Raw genomic sequence first — 25,345 nt, 5'->3', positions numbered from 1 at the left:
TAATGGAGACATTTATCATGAATGTCACTAAAAATAGGATGAACATTCAATATTTATAGTATGTTTTTCACTCAATCTATTATGATGTTGCAATGATTAATTCCAGATATTTTCAGAATTTCTTAAATAGATAGGAGAACGGTATACTCTGCTTGAAGACCGAAAATATTTTATTACTTCCCATCATTGAACGTTTTGTCACATCAATTAACAATTTCAGTAAGATACTACGTCCTCTTTCAATTTCATTAATTTTAGGTATCTGATTGAGTACATATAATACCAAGATGACATATTAAATTTTCATATACGTGACATGATTAGGCAATATTAAATTTAAAGAGAAAAATTAATTAAGTTAGGACAAGAGATAAAGATTCAACTAAAAAAGCGTCAAACTTTACAACATATTTCATGTTAGCTATGGGAGTTTGTCTTTTGGCTCTTAAAACCGATGTTTATAACACCAAACGCGAATATACATCTTCAGCTGATATTGATTCGATCAAATTAATTGCAAACTCAAACTATAAGACTAGTACGTACTACTATTAAATAACAGTATTGTTGGAATCTATGTTCGGTCAATAAACTTTGACCAATTATAATTTCAACGAGACATTTAATTTTGTGAAATTAAATGATATAACGTCGATTTACGTTCGGAGTAGATAATCGTGGTATATTCATTTTCTCAAATCCGATTCCCGGTGAGTGAGAAATAAGGGATTAAAGTTATGCAAAATTGCAAACTTAATGAGTTATGAGAAAAGCTTAGGGAATAATTAAGAGAGTTAATTATCCCACATTGGAAGTTACAACCTTATTAAACTAGTATTTAATAAGAATGATTATTACATGGAATAATTATAGTGGACTAAGATGGGCTGTAGAGCCCACACGCGTGCGGCCCCGCCAGCCCCGCCGCGAGCCCCGTGCCCGTGGACTTGGACTTGGCAATTGGTCTTTGGGTGGTCTGGGCCTAGTTGTGGGCTTGGCCCAAGGCTAGTGGGTCTAGGGTCTAATTCTTTTTAGACCACCACCGTTTCCACATCAGCGAGCCAAGCGGGATGACACCTCGTGGCTGACACGTGACAGTCCACTATAATTATTCATCGTGGCTAAATCACACTTGGGTGTTGGTTGATCTGCCCGAAGGTACGAAACCTTTAGGGTGCAAATGGGTGCTTAAAAGAAAATTTAAGGCCGATGGAACAGTGGATAAGTATAAAGTCCGATTAGTTGTAAAGGGTTTTAAACAAAAGGAAGGACATGACTTCTTCGATACCTATTCACCTGTAACGAGGATTACATCTATCCGAGTGCTTCTCGCGATTGCTGCATTGCACAATCTTGAGATTCATCAAATGGATGTTAAGACTGCGTTTCTAAATGGTGAATTAGAGGATGAAATCTATATGGAACAACCCGAAGGGTTTGTAGTTCCTGGACAAGAGAAAAATGTATGCAAACTCGTAAAGTCCCTATATGGATTGAAACAAGCACCGCTGCAATGGCACTTGAAGTTTGATAATGTGATGCTATCAAATGGGTTTAAAATCAACGAGTGTGACAAATGTGTCTATATTAAAAGCACTGATAACGGGTACGTTATAGTGTGTCTCTACGTTGATGACATGTTAATCATGGGTAGTAACACTCAAGTGATTAACGAGACAAAAACCATGTTAAAGAGAAACTTTGACATGAAAGACATGGGTCTAGCCGATGTAATTCTTGGAATGAAAATTCTAAGAACATCCGATGGAATCATCTTAACTCAATCTCATTATGTTGAGAAGATATTGAAGAAATTCAATGCCTACGATGGCACGCCGGTTAAGACTCCAATTGAACTCAATGTTCACTTGAGCAAAAACAAGGGCGAACCCGTTGCACAAGAAGAATATGCACGGGTCATTGGGTGCATTATGTACTTAACTAATTGCACTCGGTCGGACATTGCTTGTGCCGTGAACAAGTTGAGTCGCTACACGAGTAATCCAAGCAAAGAGCATTGGAGAGCTCTTGTAAGGGTTTTGAGATATCTAAAACATACTCAAAATCATGGGCTACACTTTTCGAGATACCCCCCGGTACTTGAAGGGTACTGTGATGCGAATTGGATATCCGACAATAAGGACTCACTTTCAACAAGTGGATACGTCTTTACTATTGGGGGTGGTGTTGTCTCGTGGAAATCCACGAAACAGACATGTATAGCCCGTTCAACTATGGAATCAGAATTCATAGCTTTAGATAAAGTTGGGGAAGAAGCCGAATGGCTTAAGAACTTCCTTGAGGATATTCCAGGTTGGTGTAAGCCAGTGCCTCCAGTGTTGATTCATTGTGATAGCCAAGCCGCTATCGGGAGGGCAAATAATGGCTTCTATAACGGTAAGTCTCGACATATTCGTCGACGACATAATACCGTGAGACATTTGATCACAACAGGCGTGATTACAATTGACTATGTGAAGTCAATAGATAATCTAGCGGATCCGCTAACCAAAGGGTTAAACCGTGATCAGATGAATAAGTTGCTAGAGGGAATGGGTTTGAAATCCACAAACTAAAGAATCGTCATAGTGGTAACCCAACCATGATGACTGGAGATCCCAAGAACTTGGTTCAATGGGAAAACTAAGCTATGAGAGTTCGTGAGAAACACTCATCTACATCTATTCCCTAAAGAGCATTAGAGTGTTTGAAAACTTGCCGTTCAACTATGGAATCAGAATTCATAGCCCTAGATAAAACTGGGGAAAAAGTCGAATGGCTTAAGAACTTCCTTGAGGATATTCCAGGTTGGTGTAAGCCAGTGCCTCCAGTGTTGATTCACTGTGATAGCCAAGCCGCTATCGGGAGGGCGAACAATGGCTTCTAGAACGGTAAGTCTCGACATATTCCGTCAGACGACATAATACCGTAAGACATTTGATCACAACAGGTGTGATTACAATTGACTATGTGAAATCAATAGATAATCTAGCGGATCAAAGCTAACGAAAGAGGTTAAACCGTGATCAGATGAATAAGTTGCTAGAGGAATGGGTTTGAAATCCACAAACTAAAGAATCGTCATAGTGGTAACCCAACCATGATGACCTGGAGATCCCAAGAACTTGGTTCAATGGGAAAACTAAGCTATGAGAGTTCGTGAGAAACACTCATCTACATCTATTCCCTAAAGAGCATTAGAGTGTTTGAAAACTTGCCTTGTGGTGAGGATAAGTCTATGACTTTTAATGATTCCTAAGGATCTCAAGGAGATTAAGTTCTCAAAGAGACCGAGTAGGGCAAGATACTCGAGCAGGAATCACCTATGTAAGTGTGAAGTGTGGCCGCTTCAAATTACACACTTATGAATCCAAAGTGGTGTCCAAGGCCACAAAGGACACAAAACGTGAGAACGGATGAGGTTGAGGTGTTTAAGTGTCAACACCATTGTCTCGGAGCACGCCGTGGGGGACTAGTTCAAAGCATCGCGCTACTAGGCCGCCTGTGTATTCGATGGCATTGACTATGGAAGGTTAAAAGCTAAAAGCTACCTATCCTTATGCTTAGGGGTGTCGAAACGGGTAGCGGGTATTGGGTACCCGCACACCCGACCCGATACCCGTAGGGTATCGGGTACCCGCTATCCAACGGAAACGGGTAACGGGGCGGGATCGGGTAATCAAATTTTTGGTTTTGCGGTTATCGGGTATACCCGATACCCGCTCGGGATACCCGATAATCCCAAAAATTACCCGGTTTTAGTTTAGCATTTTGTAAATTTTAATTTTAATATAATTTTTAAATTATCTGGTGACTCAAACTTCAGCATATAACTTTTCTTTTTTTAAAAAAAACTTTTTTCCTATTAAGAGCAATTAAAGTGTGTTTTTCTATGTACAAATACTAATATATACAGTAGCATATGTAGTGCATTAATAATATACAATAGCATATGTTACACACACATGTATTACTGCACACATTAAATTGTGGATGTTAAGTTTCTAATGATTCATGGAATTGTATGTTATTTAGATGCATAAAATACCAATATTATAACGGATGAAGATTATAAGTTGAGGACAATGCAAATAATAATTAAAAAAAGATTTTAAAAAAATATAAAAAAAGGTCGGGTCGGGTCGGGTACCCGCCATGTCGGGTGCGGGATACCCGACTCGGGTATCGGGTAATACCCGACACAGTGCGGGGCGGGTATCGGGACAACAATTTCGGCCAAAATCGGGTGCGGGTACCCGACTCGTCGGGTGCGGGTACCCGCGGGTACCCGTTTCGACACCCCTACTTATGCTTATATACCTCTCGAGGGTTGAGCTTGTGTCTGCATGCATTTGCATTTGGCTATTTCCACTCATGTGGGGGATTGTTGGAATCTATGCCCGGTCAATGAACTTTGACCAATTATAATTTCAACGAGACATTTAATTTTGTGAAATTAAATGATATAGCGTCGATATACGTTCGGAGTAGATGACCGTGGTATATTCATTTTCTCAAATCCGATTCCCGGTGAGTGAGAAATAAGGGATTAAAGTTGTGCAAAATTGCAAACTTAATGAGCTATGAGAGAAGCTTAGGGAATAATTAAGAGAGTTAATTATCCCACATTGGAAGTTACAACCTTATTAAACTAGTATTTAATAAGAAGGATTATTACATGGAATAATTATAGTGGACTAAGATGGGCTGTAGAGCCCACACGAGCGCGCCGCCGCCCGCCCCGCCGCGAGCCGCGTGCCGCGAGCCTCGAGCCCAAGCCCGAGCCCGAGCGCGTGCCCGTGTCCTTGTCCTTGTCCTTGGATCTTGGCAATTGGTCTTTGGGTGGTCTTTGGCCCTGGTCGTGGGCTTGGTGCTTGGGCCTAGTTGTGGGCTTGGCCCAAGGCTAGTGGGTCTAGGGTCTAATTCTTTTTAGACCACCACCGTTTCCACGTCAGCGAGCCAAGCGGGATGACACCTCGTTAGTATGACGCCGTAAGCCAACGTGACAGTCCACGTCATGACTGAATCTAGAAGCGTCTAGATTCAACCTCTCTAGCTCTGAGCGTGTAACGCCCGAACGTTACAGCTCGTAACCAACGACCGTTACGGTGTGACATTGATGACAGCCATCAAGGTTGCGTTGACCCCTACAGTAGACTAGCATTCTACACACCAGAAACTAGAATCCACACTCTGCATCATACACTCTCTCCTCTCTCTGCATTGTTCTTCTGTCGAAGCTCTGCCCTCTCCTCCATCCAGTTCGCCGGAGCTCTGTTGATAGCGGTGCTGCTTCACCAGAGACGCAGCCGTTTTATCTTTAGGGACGAAACGCCAATCCAAAGAGCACTACCGGGGCGTATCTCGTCTTGTGGAAAGAGGCCTCATCGACTCGGCTAAATTCCTTTTACGGTTTATTTGTTTCGAAATTTCCGTTGTAATTTCGATTCAGTTAGTTCATTTGTATTCCTTCTTTTGGGTTGTATCACGCCCGGCTTATATCTTGTAAATCCAGAAACCAACAAGTATTTCATTGGTCTCCTATATATATGGATTTTAAATGAAAATTATTAAAGTAGTATGTCAGATAGAAAAAATTTTTGTAATATTAGTAAATAGTGATATCTTTATTAGTATACATATTAATGTAACGTGTTGTGGAAATTTTTTCAAAAACAAAAATAGATTAAATGGGTGTTAGTTTGCAAGATTGTATCACATAATTAAATATGTCATGTGTTTGGTTCATGAGATTCAATTCCATAATTCAATCTTAGATGGATAATCATGGAATGATTAGTTATAGCTAACTGTCTATGACTAAAATAATTTCACAACTTAATTTTAGATTATATTTTGGTATTACTATTTTATCTAGTAAACTGAACACCACTCAAGTTTAATAGATAAACCAAAATAATAAAATACGACTATTATTTGGGATAAATAGAATATCCGAGTACAATATATAGGTCATAGGGTGTAATACCTTGAACTGGTTTTGGCTAGAGATATGGTTAGCAATTCGAGCTTAGATTCCTTTTATTTTTTAAGAATATAGTATATAGATTGGGCACAAAATTCCTCTGTAGATAGATTTTTCCAATATCTGCAAAATGGCTTTTTGTATATGTCTTCTGAAATAGCTTGTGTTTTATAATAATTAATAAAATATAAGAGACAGAATAAAAATTAGAATACTATTGGAGATGAAATCCATCAGAAAAAAAAAGTTTCTAAAAATAGACAGATTATTTACTCCATCAAACAGAGTAATAAATTCAGTATGATGCATCAAACATGTGAGTACGCATGGTTTTATCTATGGGTTATTGTTGTGAAAATAATTAAGCAGTTTAAATCTGATAAGAGAATATAAAAATAATTAGAGGGAAGAATAGAGGAGCACGTGAAGAGCACGTAAGATAACGCAAGAATATGAGCAGAGACGAAAATGCCAAAATGGGTATATGCTTAAAATACGGTTGCCCATAACGTAGAGCAGATACACCAAGCATGTGCCACCTCTCACATAACTGCCACGTCCCTTGCATACTCACACCTTTTGTAATCCTGTTTAAGCTTAGTCACATGAATCATATGCTCGTTTTAACTTCCTAAATTTACAGTTCAAAACAGAGGTTTATGTGATGACGGAAAATGTGTGCATATAGTATTAACTTTGCTGGACTTCATGAAATATACTCTCCCCGTCCGCGAATATGAGTCTCGTTTTTTCATTTTTGTCCGTCCATGAATAGGAGTCCTGATTCACTTTTACTGGTAATAGGACCATCCACTAACTCATTTCACTCTCATTTAATTTAAAATTATTATATTCAAGTGTAACCCATATTCCACTAACTTTTTTCCATCCACTTTTCTTAATATTTCTTAAAATCCGTGCCACCAAGAAATGACACTCCTAATGGCGGACGGGAGGGAGTACAAGTTCGAAATTCTAATAAAAAATTCGAATGAGAGTGATTTCGACTGATGACAAATTATCGGCAATAATATTAGTAGTAGTATAATATTTCAAAATTAATATTGAATAATTTAAAAGATCTAACTATTACCCAAAATGTCAATTTGGTAGTAGTATATTTTTTTAATAGTATCTTTCAAAATATGAATGAGAATCAAAGAATTTTCAATATTCCTAGGTTTTTTACTCAACTTAGATTTTCGGTGAAATCAAAATTGAAGTGGCTATTGTGTGCATGAAGTGGATAATTAATGGGAAAAATTGGTCAACTTGTTAAAATCAGATGTGTATGTCTGGTGTCGAGTCTTATAAGTAGGTAGCAATTGCGACGGATGCGCAAATTCAGGTTTAATTCAAGTCCGAGTATGTAAGTGCGTTAGATGAACTCATGATTATGATGTCGTTTAATTTAATATATCGAATATGTTGTCTATGTTGACATTTTAAGTTTCTAAAACAACTTCTATTCATCGGAATTGTTTATCAGATAAAAAGGTACTAGAAAAAAAAATGAAATTTCTTGAATGTCAATCAAATTTCAAAAAGCTCGTGATAAATCAATTCAAATTTGTTATTTCTAATACACCTAACGACATATAGGCATAGTTTGTATTGTCAGTACCAAACTATAATTGCTACGAAAGGCACAAATGCGATACCACCTATAAATAATAACAACACATGTCCTAATTCACATATTTTATTGAGAAATTTATCTGAAATCACCCAAACGCAATTTTATCTTTAATGAAAGCAAACATAATTTTAGAATTTTTGAACTCGCATAAAGAAAATTTAATTTACTCGTCACATTATTTTGATTATTCAACAAACTCGATCACATTCATTTATAAGTACAATATTGACATTGAATATAAAGAAGTGGAATGTGGTAGTTTGATTTTAAGACGGAGTGAGACTTCGATACTGATGGCCCAAATATATGCAATCTGTGATCTGTCAATTGCTACTTCATTAGTTAATTACTTGAGAATTGAGATCATATCTTATGTATCCCATGCTAATCCATTTCTTCTAAAATTTCTAAATATTGTTTGTGAGTTTGTTTTGCGATCATTTATAAAAATTGATTATATCTAGTTATGTTATACAGTGACGGAACTATAAATTTATACAAGTTGATTGTAATTTATATATAGTACTAAAAAAAATATTTATGTTATAGATAATGGTTTACAACTTTTGCTAGCTACACATTTGAGATAACTATAATGAACAAAAGTTCAATAAATCTTCAGTACAGTACATCAAATTATAAAACACAAACCACCGTTACAATCTTATGGAATAAATAAATAAATAAAATATTGAGTCTAAATTCTCTATCTTTAAATAATTGGTCATCTGATTAATTGAGAAATCAACACTGACTCTCTTTTAATAATTGGTCATTTTTATGTTGAATAAATTTTGGAGTAATGCTCGTAGTACTATATTTTAGTCGCAGCTGTAATTTTTTGAATATTTTAAAAATGTTTAATGTAATTTTCTTAAATTATACATTTAAAATTCCAAAATACTGTTAATTCATCTATATTATCCACCGTATTAAGTTATTCATTTTTTATGAGAAATTCCAGAGCCATTTCAATTTTTTAATAAAAATTATACTTTTAATTTTTTTTCTTTATTTACTTAACTAGGCAAACACTAATTTTGTGTAAAATTTCCGTTATTATTTAATTTGATAATTATTATATCAAATTCGGGGAGGCATATCCAGTACGCCTTTAAAAATTGTGGATACAAATTTGTAGAAAATAGAATTAAATGAAAGTTGAGTTAGGTGATTAGCCCAAACATGAAGCCACCTTTAAATTCCCCCTACCCCATTCCTCTTTCCAAATACACACTCACCAAAGCTCAAATTTGCATTTCCGCTAGAGACTCATTTCATTTCTGCAAATGGGAGAGGTCTCTTTCTCTCTCTCCCCTCCCGCGCTTTCTCTTTCCCTGCTTTCAATGTCCGCCTCATTTATGTTTTCCCTTTTTTGAGCAGGAAGAGAAGAAACCGGAGGAGCCCAAGCCGGCGCCCGAGGAGGAGCCGCCCAAGGATGACAAGAAAGCGGAGGAGCAGCCCCCGCCGCAGGAAATCGTCCTCAAAGTTTACATGCATTGTGAGGGCTGCGCTCGGAAAGTCCGCCGCTGCCTCAAAGGATTCGATGGTAAGTAACTACATTAATTAATTAATTAGATCTCTCATTTTATTTGTTTAAAAATCTAATTAGGATTCGATGGTAAGTAACTACATTAATTAATTAATTAGATCTTTCATTTTTAAAAAAATAATAGTGCATGCGAGTAACTGATTTGTAAAAATTTGCAGGAGTGGAGGATGTGATGACGGATTGTAGGACGAGTAAAGTGGTGGTGAAGGGGGAGAAAGCAGATCCGCTCAAGGTGTTGGAGAGGGTTCAGCGGAAGAGCCACCGCCAAGTGGAGCTCATCTCGCCGATTCCGCCGCCTCCCGCGCCTGAGGAAGCCAAGAAGCCAGAGGAGAAAGAGGCGCCCAAGCCTGAAGTCAAGAAAGAGGAGGTCTCATTAATTAATTAATTATTTTTAATTTGGTGTTGATTAGTTGAGAATGAGAATGTTGATTGGTAAATCATGTGATTTGTGTGCAGCCGCCTGTGATTACAGTGGTGTTGGGAGTGTACATGCATTGTGAGGCCTGTGCTCAAGAGCTCAAAAAGAGAATCCAAAGAATGAAAGGTGATTTTGATTTTCAGAAAAGAGACTATTGAATTAATTTTATGTTTCCCTTTTCATCTCTATTAGCCTTTCCCATCCTTATCTCCTTTTCCATCTCTAGTAGAGATTGGTTTTAAAAGAAAAAAGATAAGTCCAAGATTCCGTTTGAATTAATCCCAAAGTCAATTCAGTATATACAAAATTAGTAAAATAGAATTATTGCAGGAGTGGAGAGTGTAGAGCCAGACCTGAAGAGCTCACAAGTGACAGTGAAAGGAGTGTTGGATGCGGAGAAGCTGACGGATTACGTGCACAAGAGAACCGGGAAGCACGCCACCGTGGTGAAAGTGGAGGCGGAGGCGAAGAAAGAGGAGGAGAAGAAGGAGGAGAAGAAGCCAGAGGAAGCGGAGAAGGAAGCCAAGAAAGAAGGAGGAGGAGAGAAAGAGAAAGAGAAAGAGAAGAAAGAAGAAGGCGGCGGAGAAGCGGCGGCGAAGACGGAGGCAGCTCCGGCGGCGGCGGAGGGGGAAGAGACGAAGGTGGTGGAATTGAAGAAGAATGAGATGCAGATGATGCAGTACTATTACAACCCAAACTTCTACTACCAGCAGGTGCCGCCGCAGCCGGTGTATCCGCAGAGATTTATGCAGGAATACCAGCTTGAATATCCACCGCCGCAGATGTTTAGCGATGAGAATCCGAATGCATGTACCGTGATGTGATACCAAGGGTATAATTGGGAATTCAACTTATAGTGGTGGCCACATGGGTATACTGTCCCATCTTAATATGTTGTTCTCTCTCTCTCTCTCTCTTCATGTGGCCCTGTCTGCCCTCTAAATCTACATTACATACCCCTCTCTTACTTTTACCTTTCTTTAATCTTTCTTACATACCCATCAATCAGTAATAATAACAGTAAAATAATAATATACTTAAACAGTTGAACCTATGGCCTTTCTGCAAACAACACTAATTGGACTACACGTTAATTACTAATTCATGTAGTGGCCAAATCATCATCTGTTACACCAACCTAGTCTTTTTACATGACTTTCTGTTGGTGGCCCTTTTCGCCTTTTTTATTTTATTTTTAAAAATTATAAATAATGGTTTCCGATTTAACTTGAATTTTCTATATATCGTTTCTTTTAGACTTCAAGATAGACTGAAATGTCTTCACTGTATAAATTGGAAACTCAACTTTAAGTTGGGTACCCAATGTTTGAAATTTATTAATGAAGATCCAATCTTAACATTTATTCTAGTTTGGACCCAATTATTTAAATTTCATTTATGAAGATCCTATCTACACTTTTTAAAACGAGATCACGATTTAAATATTCTATTTATATTAAAACTCAAAATTGATTAAATAATTTTAAACTGGTGCCTTGACTGTTAGCTAGCCCATCATATTGTCCAACTCTAATCTCGCCTATAAGATTAGGTAAATTTATATTGCAAAGAATGTTAAAATTGAGTATATTGCTACTCCATATTATAACGATTTGATCTAAATTGCAAGTAATTAACCCCAAAATTAAAATTGGGTATTCGTAAACACAAATTAAGATTGGTCATGCTGCAATGACGGATCCGGATGGGGATGAGGTTAACCGACTCTATCGTGGTCCACCACCTTTAGAGTTAGCTGCAAGACCCATGGTGCGACAGCTCTGCCCTAGCCTTTCGGAGTTTAGCTCCACTTTGATACTACATCCCGATTCGGCTTTTCGATGCCAGCAACTTTGTCCGACTTCACAAGCTCTGTTTACATGATCATCATTGGAGGGTTGATGCATTTAAAAGCAAGGGGAAAACTAGGACAAAAGAGGATAAATAGTCATAAAATGAAACTGACTGGTAGATATAATAGGTGAATTTGTGAAGGTGAATTAATGTGGGGAAAACAATAGGAATTGAATGCCACACAATCCAAATATAGAACTGAATGGTGTGCGGTTGTTCTATGTCATTGTGGCACGTCAAATGTTTATCTCTAGTGACATATAGTGACAACATTTAGGTAGATTGAATTATCCGATGAGTCGGTTATATATATATATAAAATAGGGAAATAATGGTTGGTAACCGATTTTAACTTATGTGCTACTTTATGTAATGAGAAAAAGTATTTTGATAGTAAAATTGTTTAATTGTATATAGTTAGAAATAAGGTGGAGTATATATCATGTGATTATACAATGGATGCATTGAACATTTATGAGATGGAGATATTTCATTTTAGAAGCATGGCATCTAAGTAGTTGATGATGGTGGGATATTCTGAAATGGGAGATGTCTCTCTTTCAAATTTTGGAGTTTTACTACGTTTGTTACGTCTAATATGCTGCACTTACCTTGTCATTATGTAATTTTGCGCAAGTGGAGAAGCAATTATGAGCTTTGGACTATATTTTAATTGTTTTGGGTAGATTTTACATAAATAATTATGAATTTGAAGAAAAGCTAGACTCCATTTCACCTCCTCAAGTAAATAATCAATTAGACTATGTTTGGCAACATAAAAATATTGTTGGTGAATAGTATCACCTCTTGCATATTGATTAACTATGTTTGGTAACATAAAATTAAGAAGGTAGATCTGAAATCAAAATTTACAAATAAGGTGTATCATATGATATTCTTGCTTCTTATAATTGCACCTAATATGGCCACAATGTTATTGACCATCAACTTTTTGACGAAGTCGATAAATATGGATCAAAACATATTGTTTCGGCAGTAGCTATTACACTTAATGTGTAAATAAAAAAATTATTTTCCAACAAATTTTTTTTCAGACAAATTTGAACTTTAAAATGATACAAGTATTTAGTAGTGATGTACTGAGTATATTTATAGGGTGTTCGGTTTAGTAGATCGGAGATGATTAACTATTATAGACATAGTGGATGGTTGTCGGTGCGTGGACACGTGCAATGAGCGACTCATATTTCTAAAGTGAGCGGGAACATTAATAAAATGAAACACACTAGGACCGAGGGAATACACGAATATGCAAAGTATTAAATGAGAGTTTAATAGATTTTATGGATGCTATTCATATGAATAAGAAGTTATATTCTTCTCTAGTGGTCATCTTAAAAGAATCTTAAAGTTAAGCGTGCTTATAATGTGAGTCATAATGTGAGTCTGTTACAATTTTGCAATGAATGACTAATGAGAAGTGTTTCAAAAAGTATATGAATAAGGACAAAACATACTGAAAACACTTGTGTTATTATGTAAGGACAATCGTCAATATGAAAGTTGGACAGTTACAACTTCAATACTTAATCTCAAGACATGCCACATTGCAATAATGGTCCTAATTTATTAATCCTAGCCTTTCTCAATGACATAGTAATTAACTTCGATGAGTAACCGAACTTCCCCTATGGTATAAAGTTTTATCTAACAAATTCCACCACTTTTTATAGAATTAAATATATCATATCTAATTTTTCAATTTCAGTAAGTGTGATATGTATACTAAAGCACACAAACGAGGAATAATGTACGTGAATTATAATATAGGTACGAGGGAGATCGGGATCGAGATGTAGAAGATCACCAATCGCAAATTTATTGGCCCACTTTATCAATTGATTACCTCTGATTCATAAACCATTCAATATTCTTTTTGAACTAATGTGACATTATATATAGATTCAACCATTCATTTACTCAATGATTTTTCATGCCATTATTAATGGGGTACATAACTTATTCTTGTACCACAGCATGTGCGCTCATATTTATGCATCCCATCCAACTTGCTATGGAATCTTACTGTACCACTTTTAATCTAAGCACTCGCATTTTAGATTATTAAAATGTTTAAAATTTGACCTATTGGTCTAGCATCTTGAATTTTTGTAATTTGTGTGATCATAATTAACATAATACTCCGGTCAAAGAAAATTCGTGGTATATTGATTTCTTTAATTACAAAGTACTACTATCACATTGGCACTAATTATTAATTTATTATTCCTAATTTTAATATTCTTGAGAAGGTACTGCATCTTTTAATTATCGTCACATGCACTTAATCTTATCATATACTAGTAGTAAAGATGGAATGAGCCCCCATTTTGGGTCCCACAAACTTAGGGAATATTGATTTAAAGGAATCCAATCATTTTTATTAAGACACTTTTTTGTAATAATAGAAGAAAGATTTGGACCAAATTCTTGTCACGAGGTAATGCAATGCATAGTTAGTAATGAGATATCCTGACATTTATTACAGGATTTATATTATAATGAGAGGCTGCATCCGTAGCCGTTACATCTCCCGCCAAGATTTGCAACCTCTCTAATTTGGACTATTTCGATTTGCAGTCACGTCCTACACATTCTCACATCTCAAGGGAGAATCTAATGTAATTTATCACTTCTTCTATTATTACCATTATTTTTTCTGACAACAGATTATGTTAATCGATTCAAAATGTAGTTTAGACGGAAAAATGTTTTAATAAGAACGAGATTTACAGTTTTATTTAACGTTTTTTACATCACCCACTATGGTGTTTCCCTATGATGAAGTGGTGACACATCATCAACTACTTCAATTTCTACATTCTGAAAAAAAAAAAGAATGGAAAATAAAAAAGAAAATTAGTTAGAGGAAAGTTTAACAAAAATGATCAACAAATTTAAAAATAAATAAATTCATACACATGTCTGCTCATCCAATCTCATAGTCGCCCAATCACATAGACACCCTGCACTCACCCAATATGTAGTTGCTGGGGCGAGTGGCTCTCCCCGTACGTGTGTGGGTGGACAGTGAGACTCATTATTGCCTGCGTCATTTTTCACAGAAAACCTTACGTAATTTTTAGAATCGATCTACACTCATGTGATTTGAATAGTAAAATAGTACCATTTCGTTAAACCCTAGCAATACATGTTATTTACAAATTCAGATAAACTAGTATGTTGTAAAAAAGTTAATAAGAAATTCTCCAAACGTACTGATGCCCCAATTTTCCACATGAGAAAAGGAATCTTATGTCAAAATTAATTAAAATAAAAGCATATATGATTTCGTTTATCTACATTTAATTTCTTCAATTCTCACATTGCACACCTATTCTTTTCTCTTTTAGTAAAGGAAATTAACTTTACCAACCTCACCAACTTAAAAATTAGATACTTTTAAAGGGTAATTATTTCGAAACGACTCATGATTGCCGACATAATTTCTTTATTTTGTTGGTTTGTTTTGTCTAATTATACATGGTGATTCGAAACCAAAATCATTTGAGAAATTAATGAGTGCGAAAATATACATATTAATGACTTTCTGCATTTCATTTACGTACACCCACGTCCACTTGACGTGGATCTTTGGTCCGATAACAAAATATCTTTATTTAATTGGGAAATGCTACGTGGCCACATTATAGCCGGTCATAAACTGATTTTATAGCAAAAAAAATCGGTTTATTTAAAATTTCCGATTTAGTTAATAATTGATTTTACTTTTATATCCTTTTCATATTTGGAGGTGAAATTGGCGCTATTTGGAGCCATGACATTTGGAGCCATGACATTTTGCGTCGTCACTCTCTCTCTCTCTCTTCTATTATGTTCAGCATCCTCTCTCCCCCATATCTGAGCCTTTCTCTGTCATCTGAAAAAAAAATTGATGCAGCAACGACTTTGAAACTGAAAATATCTGGAAACCTCACTCATTTTTAGTTTCTCTCTCTCCCATATCTGGAACCTTCACCCATCTCCACAAAAATATGCAAAAAAAAAGTCTCCAATTTGCAAATCGGCGAAACTGAGATTGAAAAAGGAAATGTGCAGCAATTCTCAATCACACATTTACATTTTTTTGGATAAAATTTGAATAGGTTGAGTGGCAAAAAAGCCCCGATTTACATTTTTTAGACAAACTTTGAATCAATGGAGAAGTTGTCGAGAAAGAGTCTACGTAATTTTGATATTTTGACTGAAATTCACAATCGATGCAGCGGCGATGGAAAAGACTCCAGTGTTGATATTTTTGTTTTTCTATAAAATTTGGATGGATTTCTTAAATGTTTTCTATGATGGTATTTTTGATTTTCTGTAAATTTTTGTTATTATTTTTGGTTAGATTCGTTGTAAGATAAAGTAAAATAGGTTTATATTGACATGATAAAATGTGAGAATGAGTTTATTAGTATTTGTTGCTCTACTCATTGCTACTGCCCTTGGTTGATCTCCATAGTGTTCCATCAGGGTCATCCCTTCTCCCACGAATGAATAATATAAGGGACAAATTATGCAATTAAAGGTTAGAATGCAAGAGTCAGAGCATCCACTATAGGAGGACACTTTTTGGTGGACACTTTTTTTTTGTCCATAGCCACAAAAAAAAGTTTCCGCAGCAATAGTGGACATTTTTGTTAGCCACATTTCACTTTATTTTTATTCTTTGTATATTTTAATTCAATTAAAATTAAAGTTATTAGACTAAAAATAATTAGAAAACGAGATAATAATAAAATTAAAAAGTGCGATGAGACCAAATATTCGTTGTATTAATGGATACCGGAAAATTATACAACGAACATTTTATAAAATAAGGATAGTATCCGTATCCCGATTCTTCCGTGCCGGGTGAATCTTCGTCTCTCCCGTGCATTTGGTATAAAATTCTGAAGAGTGAAATTGGAGGTGGAGTGAAAATGGGTGTGGAGTGAAAAACAAATTGGTGGGGTATTTATTAAAATAAGCCAAAAAAATAATTAAAAAATTGAAATTTATAAAAAAAAAAATAAAAAATAGGAACCGGCGACCGCCGCGGCGATTTCGCAGTGCAATAGATAGGCGCGGCGGCCGCCGCGCTTCTCTCTCCTCCGGCTCGTCCTCGCCGCATTCGGGGCGATTGCCCTTCCGCCCCACCAAATCCGTCCGCCTCCGGGGCGGACGCATCCACCGCAATAGGCCGCCGCGGCTTAGCCGCGATCGGGGCGGCCGGCGCGCCGCCCCTATAGTGGATGCTCTTATATTTCTAATTGAATGGACAAAAAAATGAACGAAAAAGAAGGAGCAGGAATTTAAATGTACATGTCTTACATCTAGTGGAAGCAGCATGCTTGTATTGATAAATGGACCGATAAATGAACGAAAAAGGAGTGAGAATTTAAATGTAGATGTTGTAGACAATTAATTGAAATCTTGCAATTAAAGAAGCATCCTATCGATCATCCACAATTTTAAGTAAATAAAATCAGTAACTCCATCGCAAATTTTAACAATAAAATCTGATTCTCAGTTGATTTGTTTAATTGAATTTAAATTCACCTTAATTGTCCAATTAATCTAAAAATGAATGCAAAATGTAATAGATTAAATTGATAATTTGATTCACATGTTTGTTGACTAAAAGTAAAGTTGCCATAAAAAATTACTCCAAATAAAATGAATCCCGTACGTTCGGGTTTAGAAAATGTCAAAATATTTCAATTTTATATTTAATTTAATTTATTTATATTTAATTTTATTTGGATTTTATATCTAATTTTATTTATTTCAACTAAATTAAGAAAAATGTGGAATACAACATAATATTAATTAAAAATAGATATAAGAATAACTAAGCAACAAATAATCCCTGAATAAATTAAGTTTAATCTAAAAATCTAGTCAAAATTTAAAAATATCGAATCCGATTATCTAATTTAATACTATTATATTAATTTGGTGTTTGATTCAATTGAGTTATTAAATTAAACAATATAATTGGAAGTTATATTCACATGAACAATTCAGTTGAACTTATAATGGATTGAACAATTAATAGTGCATAGATTTACTTGAATTTTAAAATCACATTTATTGTTCAATTATATCTAAACATGCTATATAAAAAAATAATCGATTAAATTGATACACTTGACTACTTGAGAGTTTACTAATACGCCACTACTTAATTCAATTGAATCTTAGATCAAATTGAACAATTCGATTGTTTAAATTCACCAGATTAAAAGATGTTACTAAATAATTCAATTGAATCTAGAATCAATTGAACAATTCAGTAGTGCTTATATTCACTTGGATTCTTCGTTTGAATTTGAAATTCACCTTTGGCCAATTGCATCTAAACATAGTACTACTCCATATAGAAGGTAATCAATTAAAATAATACACTTTAGATTTTTTACATATACTACTCAGTTCATTTGAATTTAAAATTTACCTTTATTGCCCAATTACATCTAAACATAATATATAAAAGGTATTTAATTGATACACTGATACTACTCAATTCAATTGAATCTCAAACCAAATCGAACAATTCAACTATTTAAGATTCAATCGCATAAGATGTGTCTAAATAATTTAACTGAACTTAAAAACCAATTGAACAATTAAATAGTGCTTAGATTCAATTGAATTGTTCATATAAATCTAAAATTCACCTTTATTGCATAATTACATCTAAACATAGTATATAAAAGGTAATCGATTAAATTGATTCACTTATGTTTTTTTTTACTGTTACTACTCGATTTAATTGAATCTTAGATTAAATCGAACAATTCTACTGTTTAGATTCACTTTATTATAACATGTAACTAAATAATTCATTGAAAAATTCAATTGTGCTTAGATCCACTTGAATTATTCATTTGAACCTAAAACTAACCTTCATTGTCCAATCACATCTAAACATAGTATAGTATATAAAGGTAATCGAATTAATTGAATTACTGATACTACTCAATTTAATTGAATCTTAGATAAAATCGAACAATTCTATTGTTTAGATTCACTCGACTGTAAGATGTAATTAAATAATTCAAATGAACTTAGAATCCATTGAACAATTCAATAGTGCTTAGATTCACTTGAATTGTTCACTTGAATCTAAAATTCACCTTGCCCAATTACATCTAAACGTAGTACTGTAGTATATAAAAGGTAGTAATCCTTTAAATTGATACACTTGAGATTTTTATTGGTACTATTCAATTATCAAATTGAACAATTCCACTATTTAAAAATTCACTCGATTATAAGAAGTACTCCCTCCGTCCCAGATAATTCGTTCCAGTTTTCCATTTCGGTCCGTCCCATATAATTTGTCCCATTTCACTTTTACCATTTTTAGTAGTGGACCTCATATTCCACTAACTCATTCATACTCACATTTTATTATAAAACTAATACTCTCTCCGTCCCACTTTAGGAGTCACGGTTTACCATTTTTAGGTGTCCCACTTTAGGAGTCCCGGTTGGAATATTCCATAAATGGTATTAGGCTCCACATTCCACTAACCTTTTTTCACTCACATTTTATTATAAAACTAATATAAAAAAGTAGGACCCACATTCCACATTCTTTTTTCACCAACTTTCATTTACATATTTTAAAACCCGTGCCGAACTCAACCGGGACTCCTAAAGTGGGATGGAGGTATATAAAAGTAGGATCCACATTCCACTAACTTTTTCAACCCACTTTTCATTACAATTTTTAAAACCTGTGCCCGATCAAAATGACCCAAATTATCCTGGATGGAGGGTGTAACTATTTAGTTGTGCATTTGACTTTAAAATTCATCTAATTGTTCAACTACATTTAAAACTTATAATACAAAAAAAATAGCAGATTAATTTTCTTTAATTGAGTTACTAATACACTTATTTTTAACTTTTTATTTAAAAAATTACACTTCATGCTAACTAAGATTCGGTATTATATGTTTCAAATTTATAAATATATTTTGTTAATATATAATTTAATTTTGTAGTATAGTAAACAATATATTAATCGATTGGGCATATAAATAAAACTCAATTAATTAATGTCTGCTTTGATTCAAATTCCAATTAGAGGGCTATTAAATAGGAAGTGGAGTAGTTATTAATGCAACTTTAATTTATTGAAATTTGAAATAGTATACAGATTCCCTCCTCGTCTGAAAATTTGAGATGAGAATAAATAACTAAAAATAAGGTAAAGGATATACAAGTAATTTTAAGTCATCCACTAACTATAACTAATATTTTATTTATTAATATACACTTATATTTACTGGTTTAAGGGCCTTAGCCGCCATTTAGCATCACTCTTTATTAAAACACTGGAATTTATAAAATGGAAAAAGCAAAATTGGAATAGAACTTATACAATCACAGTTGGCACGGGAACTGAATTCATTGTTTGTATTCTTGCTTACGTGGCTAGGCAGGACAGTCTGTCACGTTTGTGTTTTGCCCTCATCTTCATGTTTATCTACGATTTTGCCACGACATAGTTGAATGTAGAATCCTATGCCTATGGAGTATGGCCATGGAAAGCAAGCCCAGTAATCTACTCCCTCGGCCCTAATAAATAAAACATTTGATTTTTTAGACAAGATTTTGTATAGTCTTATTTTATGAGATTATAAGGAGAGAGTAAAGTAAAAGTGTGAGGAAAAAATTAGAGTGAGTGTTGTTTTCATTTTAAAAAACGTTTAGTTTTTAATGGAATGATCTAGAAAGGAAAACGTTTCATTTTTAATAGGACAAATAAAGTATTAGTGAAATCGAGAAAATTAATCAAAACTCAAATAAAACTTGTTCAGGGTCCGTATACTAATGCTTTTTTTAAAAAATCTTTTTTAAGGTATAATTCTACAAATACTATTTCCTCTATTTTATTATATGTGACACATTTCTTTTGAGCACAAATTTTTAAATAGTACCAAATAAAGAGAGAATAAAGTGGATGAGGATCCTCTGTTGTTCTCTTCAGCACAACAACCTCTGATGTTTCTAATATGACATAAAAAAATGTACTGTATATATTTAATATAATATTCTTTGATTTTTTTGTTATTGTGTTATATTTCCTTCGTCCCCAAAAAATATGCATTTTGGATTCGGCACATATTTTAATGAAAAATTGATAAATTAAGAAAGAGATAGAGAGAAAAAATAATTAAAGTATTGTTAGTGGAGAATGAATCTCACCTCATTAGTGATAAATAGTTACCAAAATTAGATAGTGCATATTCTTAAAGAACGGACTAAAAATGAAAGAGTGCATATTTTTATGAGACGGAAAGAATAATAAATAGCAAAGCAGAGGATTTTCATCCGAATAAAGTATGAATGAGAAGAAAATAGAGAGAAGAAAATAAAATAATGATAAAATAAGAGAGATATATACTTACAATGTGTTGCTTAAATGTGAGCAATGTGAGCAAGAGAGTACTCCATAAATGAATTTATTCAGATTTTTCCTAATAATGGTTTATGATTTTTAACTTTTTAACACATCAAGCGCTGAATGGCAGATCTCGTAAATAAAAGGAAATAGGAGGGTGGTTTGGCGACGTAAATCCAGGGACGATTTTCCTTGGAAGACGACTCGGAACAAAAATGGAAAGCACTTTGAAAATCATCACAGATCACCGTTAAGGTTAAGCATTTTCCCTCAAACTGAGAAAGAGAGTTGTAGAGAGAGAAAGTAGTAGTAGCTGTAGTTGTGACGCGGCAATGGCGGAAGGAGAGAGCGTGAAGCTCTTCGTAGGGCAAGTGCCGAAGCCGATGTCGGAGGTTCAGCTCCTCCAATTGTTGAGAGATTTCGCCCTCGTCGACGAGGTCAAACTCATCAGAGACAAAGAGACGCGCGCTTCCAGAGGTTCGATTCCATCCTCATTTGCATGTCTGTATCCAAAATGCGATTTATGTTTTTTTGATTTAAAATTAGCTTGAATCAGGATGTTGTTTCGCCATATGCCCTTCTAGAGAGGAAGCAGACAAGGCTGTCAACGCGTGCCATGAGAAGATTACGCTGCCTGGGGTTAGTATCATCACAATTTAGGCAATGTGGTTGTTTTATGTCGCTAGAATGATTTAATTTTCCAATTCAGGCATCTAGGCTGTTGCAAATGAAGTACGCTGATGGAGAACTGGAAAGACTAGGTATATGTAGCTATTTTGTGTTTCCTATTACGTTTCTCTCTTATTTGAATGTTCTCATCTTCTAAATGTATTATCAGAGCATAAATTGTTCGTTGGTATGCTTCCAAAAACTGTTTCTGATGCTGAGGTGTCAGCTCTATTTTCGGTATATGGAACGATAAAAGACTTGCAAATTCTCAGGGGGTCTGGTCAAACTAGCAAAGGTTAATGGCTTGAATCCTCTTTCCTTATGTTCAATTTGGCTTGTTTTGTGAGCTTTGTTTTGCAATATACGTATTAGCAAAGCAAAGCATGCGATCTTACTTGTATTTTAAGCTAACATCCATCTTCGTTCATATAGGTTGTGCTTTTTTGAAATTTGAGACAAAAGAGCAAGCACTCGCGGCGATAGAGGCACTTAATGGAAAGCATAAGATCGAGGTGTGTGTCAATTTAGCAGTTCATGTTTATATGAAATTTTAAGTATTCACTCAGCATGCTTTGATGCATCTACAAACTTGTTAAGAGCCAAACCTTTTCTGTGACATAATTATGCTCTTCACTTAATCTAATATGTCAAAATTCATGTCTTAAAAGGTTGTCTGTACTCAAAGTTGCAGTATCTGATTTATAATCGATATTTTTCGCATACAAGGGTGCTTTAGTCTTCCTTGGGAAAATTTTGTATTTCTCATATGTACTACAAATTGGACCGTTATTGTATAGCAAGTTCCATTTGGTTATTCTTTGAGCATATGCAGGAAACTCAAGACTCTACTTCTCGCAAAATCATCTATACTATGAACATGGGTGTCTTTTTGTTTATATTTATCTGGCTTCTGAAACCACTCCTCCATATCATTTTGAATTTTTAAGCAAAGTTATTTTTTCTATGATGATCCCCAGTAGAAGTATGCATCTCTTATCTTTCCAAGTAAAAACATTCTTCTTGTTGAAATTTTAATCTTACGGTGGTGACAGGGTTCTTCTATTCCTTTGGTGGTCAAGTGGGCTGATACAGAGAAGGAAAGACAGACTCGGAAAGTTCGAAAAGCACTTTTGCAAGCTTCGACTTTGCAAATAGCTTCTGGACAACATCATGCCGTATATGGTGCTCTACCAATGAGTTATGTGCCTGCATATAATGGCTATGGTTATCAGGTTTGTTGGATTTTTATTAGGAAAATGTCCTCTTCAGAAGTTTTCTTATTGTACAATGCAGTTTTGTAGCTAAAGGAGTACTGTTCTCCTTTGGTACTACCGTACTGGTATTTATTACTGAATGTACGTTTATATCAATTTCTCATTTTTGTAGACACCAGGTCCTTATAATTTTGTGCGCTATCGCCTACCTCAGTTGCAGAATCGACCAACCTTCCCTAATTTGGTACCAACTACAGACCAAGGACGTTCTATACGTGGAGCCATACCTGATCCTTCATCCGGAGCTTCACCAAGTAATTATGCAGCGCCATCTGCAAACTACATAGGTTCTGCTTATCCAACCACACCAGGGGTTCATTATCCCTGGACACATCCTAGAGCAATCATGAATAATCAGCAATTTGGAGCTTCTTCAACTTTGTCACCATCTAGTTCTGTAGCTGCTTCACGTGTTAGAGCAAGCTCTGCTGTTCACGTTGAAGGTCGCTGAATCTTCACTCTTATTCTGCTGTCTTTTCCCTAGTTCTTTTATTTTGTAAATATTAGTTGATGTGTCTATGCACTTGATGCATATCTGCCTTTGCAACTATCTTATATGCTGTCAATCTTTCGAAGAGCAGGTCCTCGCGGAGCTAATCTATTTATCTTCCACATTCCTCAACAATATGGTGATATACAGCTTGCAAATCTGTTTCAGCGTTTTGGTAGGGTACTGAGTGCAAAAGTTTTTGTTGACAAAGCAACGAATGTCAGCAAGTGTTTTGGTATAAACTCTCTTAAATTTTTCTATCTGATGCAAGTTATATTTAACGGTTTTCCTTCTAATGAGCCGCTATTTGCAGGATTTGTTAGTTATGATTCACCAGCAGCAGCACAAAACGCAATTAGTGCAATGAATGGCTATCAGTTAGGTGGTAAAAAATTGAAGGTTCAACTTAAAAGGGAGAGTAACAAAAAAAATCTGAACTTTGAGGTAAGTGATGAAGACAGCTGAATTCATCAAGTGTGAATCTTGACATGATTTAGAATCTCGGATATGGAAAATGTTGAGATTGGGCAAATGGGGTGGATACAGCAGTTCTGGCCAATCTTCATCTCCAATTTGTATATTGTACTTGTAGTTTGTAAAACAGTTGCCGCACATTACACATTGAATTTATTTATTTAATTTAATTTATATGACTTGTTTATTTATGAGAACTAGACTGTTTCTGAAGTTATTTTAGTATTTTTAAAAATATCGTCTTCTAAATTTTGACCTTTTGGTGTTCCCTACTTGTGTAAGATTCAACTGCACAAAAAGGTTGGAAATTTTCTGCCATGCCTGCATCGAGCTTCTAAAGCATCCTGCAATCACCTGGAGGCTGGAGTATCAAGGTGAATTCGTGCAAATTTAACTACTACTGCAGTTGTTAATGTGACCAATATTATCATATTGACTGTTGAAACCATATTTTGCTCGTATTCTGGTGGTTTCTTTGACTTGCTTCACTGCAACGGTACTTCCTAGCTGAAATATGTTTTATTTGATTTTAGATTTTCACCTTCTGTTGCTTCTAACGTCTCTGGTCCAGTTTTGTAACAGATGCTTCCTGTTTATGATCCATTATGAATAAAGGTAGTCTTACTTGGATTGAAAACTGTTTTTTTTTTCAGGTTTCCTGCATATATGATTGGTTGTTTGAGTACAATTCATTCTCTCCGTTATGACCAATGCAGGCTACTAAATTTCGTCGATTATTTCATAAGACGATATTTTTTAAGGTTAGAAACATTTACCATGTGAGTCAAATGTTTGTTTTTGGATAGAGAGAGAAAGAGGGGTTACAACCATATGCATCTTCACCTTTAACTAGAGTGAGAACAACCTTGTACTCCTATGTGATTGAGATCTTGGTATCTAATTTATGCTTTTAGGCTTTGGGAGGAAATTTGGCTGTGCTAATAGTACAACATAAGTCATATCAGTGGAAATGGGGGATTCTTTTGTGTCATCTCAATTGGTAGTATCGTTGGATGTTTACTTTTGCTGATAGGACAGACAGATAAACAATACAAGTATTAAGTATGACGATTCCCCTCTAACCAATAGGTTGGGGATTCAAGTCATCACATGGTTAGATGGAGAAACAATCCACCATTTTACTATTGGGGATAAAAAAGAATCGGTTAAGATGAGGGAACGTGTATGCTTATGTGGTTCGCTAGATGAGCTCGGTAGGTGGCGGTTCTATCGATGTGATTTTCGTACCAAATCCTAAATTTGTTCTCAACTATGTATTTCTTATTCATAGTGGTGGATCCAGAACCTGAAATTAGGAACGGGGAAGGAATGATTAAAATTTAATGTAAGGAAAGAAAACTACTCCTCAACTACTTTGTGCCCAGGTCTACAATAGAGTTGTCACATGCACTTATATTTATTCCACATTTAACTTTGCTCACAATATATTCTACCAAGTTCAATTTTTATTCAAGTCACAACACTTTTTACTCATAGGTGGATGGAAAAAAAAATCGGTTTAAACTGTATTTTGTAGTATGTTAAAAATGTTGGAGAATTTTCAT

At 35.0% G+C, this 25,345-nt stretch overlaps 2 protein-coding genes across 3 annotated transcripts; both read left to right on the top strand.

Annotated features, from left to right (window-relative positions):
• Positions 1–8,786: 8,786 nt before the first annotated feature.
• LOC125190255 (heavy metal-associated isoprenylated plant protein 7-like) lies at positions 8,787–10,568 on the top strand. The gene is made up of 5 exons (XM_048087509.1): positions 8,787–8,923; positions 9,009–9,174; positions 9,336–9,544; positions 9,634–9,721; positions 9,926–10,568. The coding sequence occupies exons 1-5, from the start codon at positions 8,915–8,917 to the stop codon at positions 10,417–10,419; spliced, it is 966 nt and encodes a 321-aa protein (XP_047943466.1). The 5' UTR covers positions 8,787–8,914; the 3' UTR covers positions 10,420–10,568.
• A 10,529-nt stretch (positions 10,569–21,097) lies between these two features.
• On the top strand, positions 21,098–24,708 carry LOC125186831 (RNA-binding protein BRN1-like). Of its 2 annotated transcripts, XM_048083289.1 has the most exons (12): positions 21,098–21,350; positions 21,430–21,512; positions 21,583–21,634; positions 21,712–21,837; positions 21,975–22,054; positions 22,595–22,774; positions 22,929–23,259; positions 23,398–23,541; positions 23,620–23,750; positions 24,063–24,154; positions 24,314–24,395; positions 24,497–24,708. In XM_048083289.1, exons 1-11 carry the CDS (start codon positions 21,206–21,208, stop codon positions 24,357–24,359), a joined length of 1,410 nt encoding a protein of 469 aa, XP_047939246.1. In that variant the 5' UTR covers positions 21,098–21,205; the 3' UTR covers positions 24,360–24,395; positions 24,497–24,708. The 2 variants fall into 2 exon arrangements, with proteins under 2 accessions (XP_047939246.1, XP_047939245.1); XM_048083288.1 differs by lacking the exon at positions 24,314–24,395 and having other exon boundaries at positions 24,434–24,708.
• Positions 24,709–25,345: the final 637 nt, after the last annotated feature.

This window comes from Salvia hispanica, chromosome 5, assembly GCF_023119035.1.
Source record: "Salvia hispanica cultivar TCC Black 2014 chromosome 5, UniMelb_Shisp_WGS_1.0, whole genome shotgun sequence".
Lineage (NCBI taxonomy): Eukaryota > Viridiplantae > Streptophyta > Magnoliopsida > Lamiales > Lamiaceae > Salvia > Salvia hispanica.
The sequence above is the reverse complement of the archived record's forward strand: the minus strand, read 5'-3'. Positions and strand labels throughout refer to the sequence as shown.

What these genes read in the sequence shown, in the direction of transcription:
- LOC125190255 (XM_048087509.1), top strand. An exon ending in CTGAAGTCAAGAAAGAGGAG is followed by an intron (nt 9,545 to 9,633) that starts GTCTCATTAATT and finishes ATTTGTGTGCAG; the next exon opens with CCGCCTGTGATTACAGTGGT. An exon ending in GAGAATCCAAAGAATGAAAG is followed by an intron (nt 9,722 to 9,925) that starts GTGATTTTGATT and finishes GAATTATTGCAG; the next exon opens with GAGTGGAGAGTGTAGAGCCA.
- LOC125186831 (XM_048083288.1), top strand. Translation starts at nt 21,206, where the DNA reads ATGGCGGAAGGAGAGAGCGTGAAGCTCTTCGTAGGGCAAGTGCCGAAG. An exon ending in ATAATGGCTATGGTTATCAG is followed by an intron (nt 22,775 to 22,928) that starts GTTTGTTGGATT and finishes TCATTTTTGTAG; the next exon opens with ACACCAGGTCCTTATAATTT. An exon ending in GAATGTCAGCAAGTGTTTTG is followed by an intron (nt 23,542 to 23,619) that starts GTATAAACTCTC and finishes CGCTATTTGCAG; the next exon opens with GATTTGTTAGTTATGATTCA.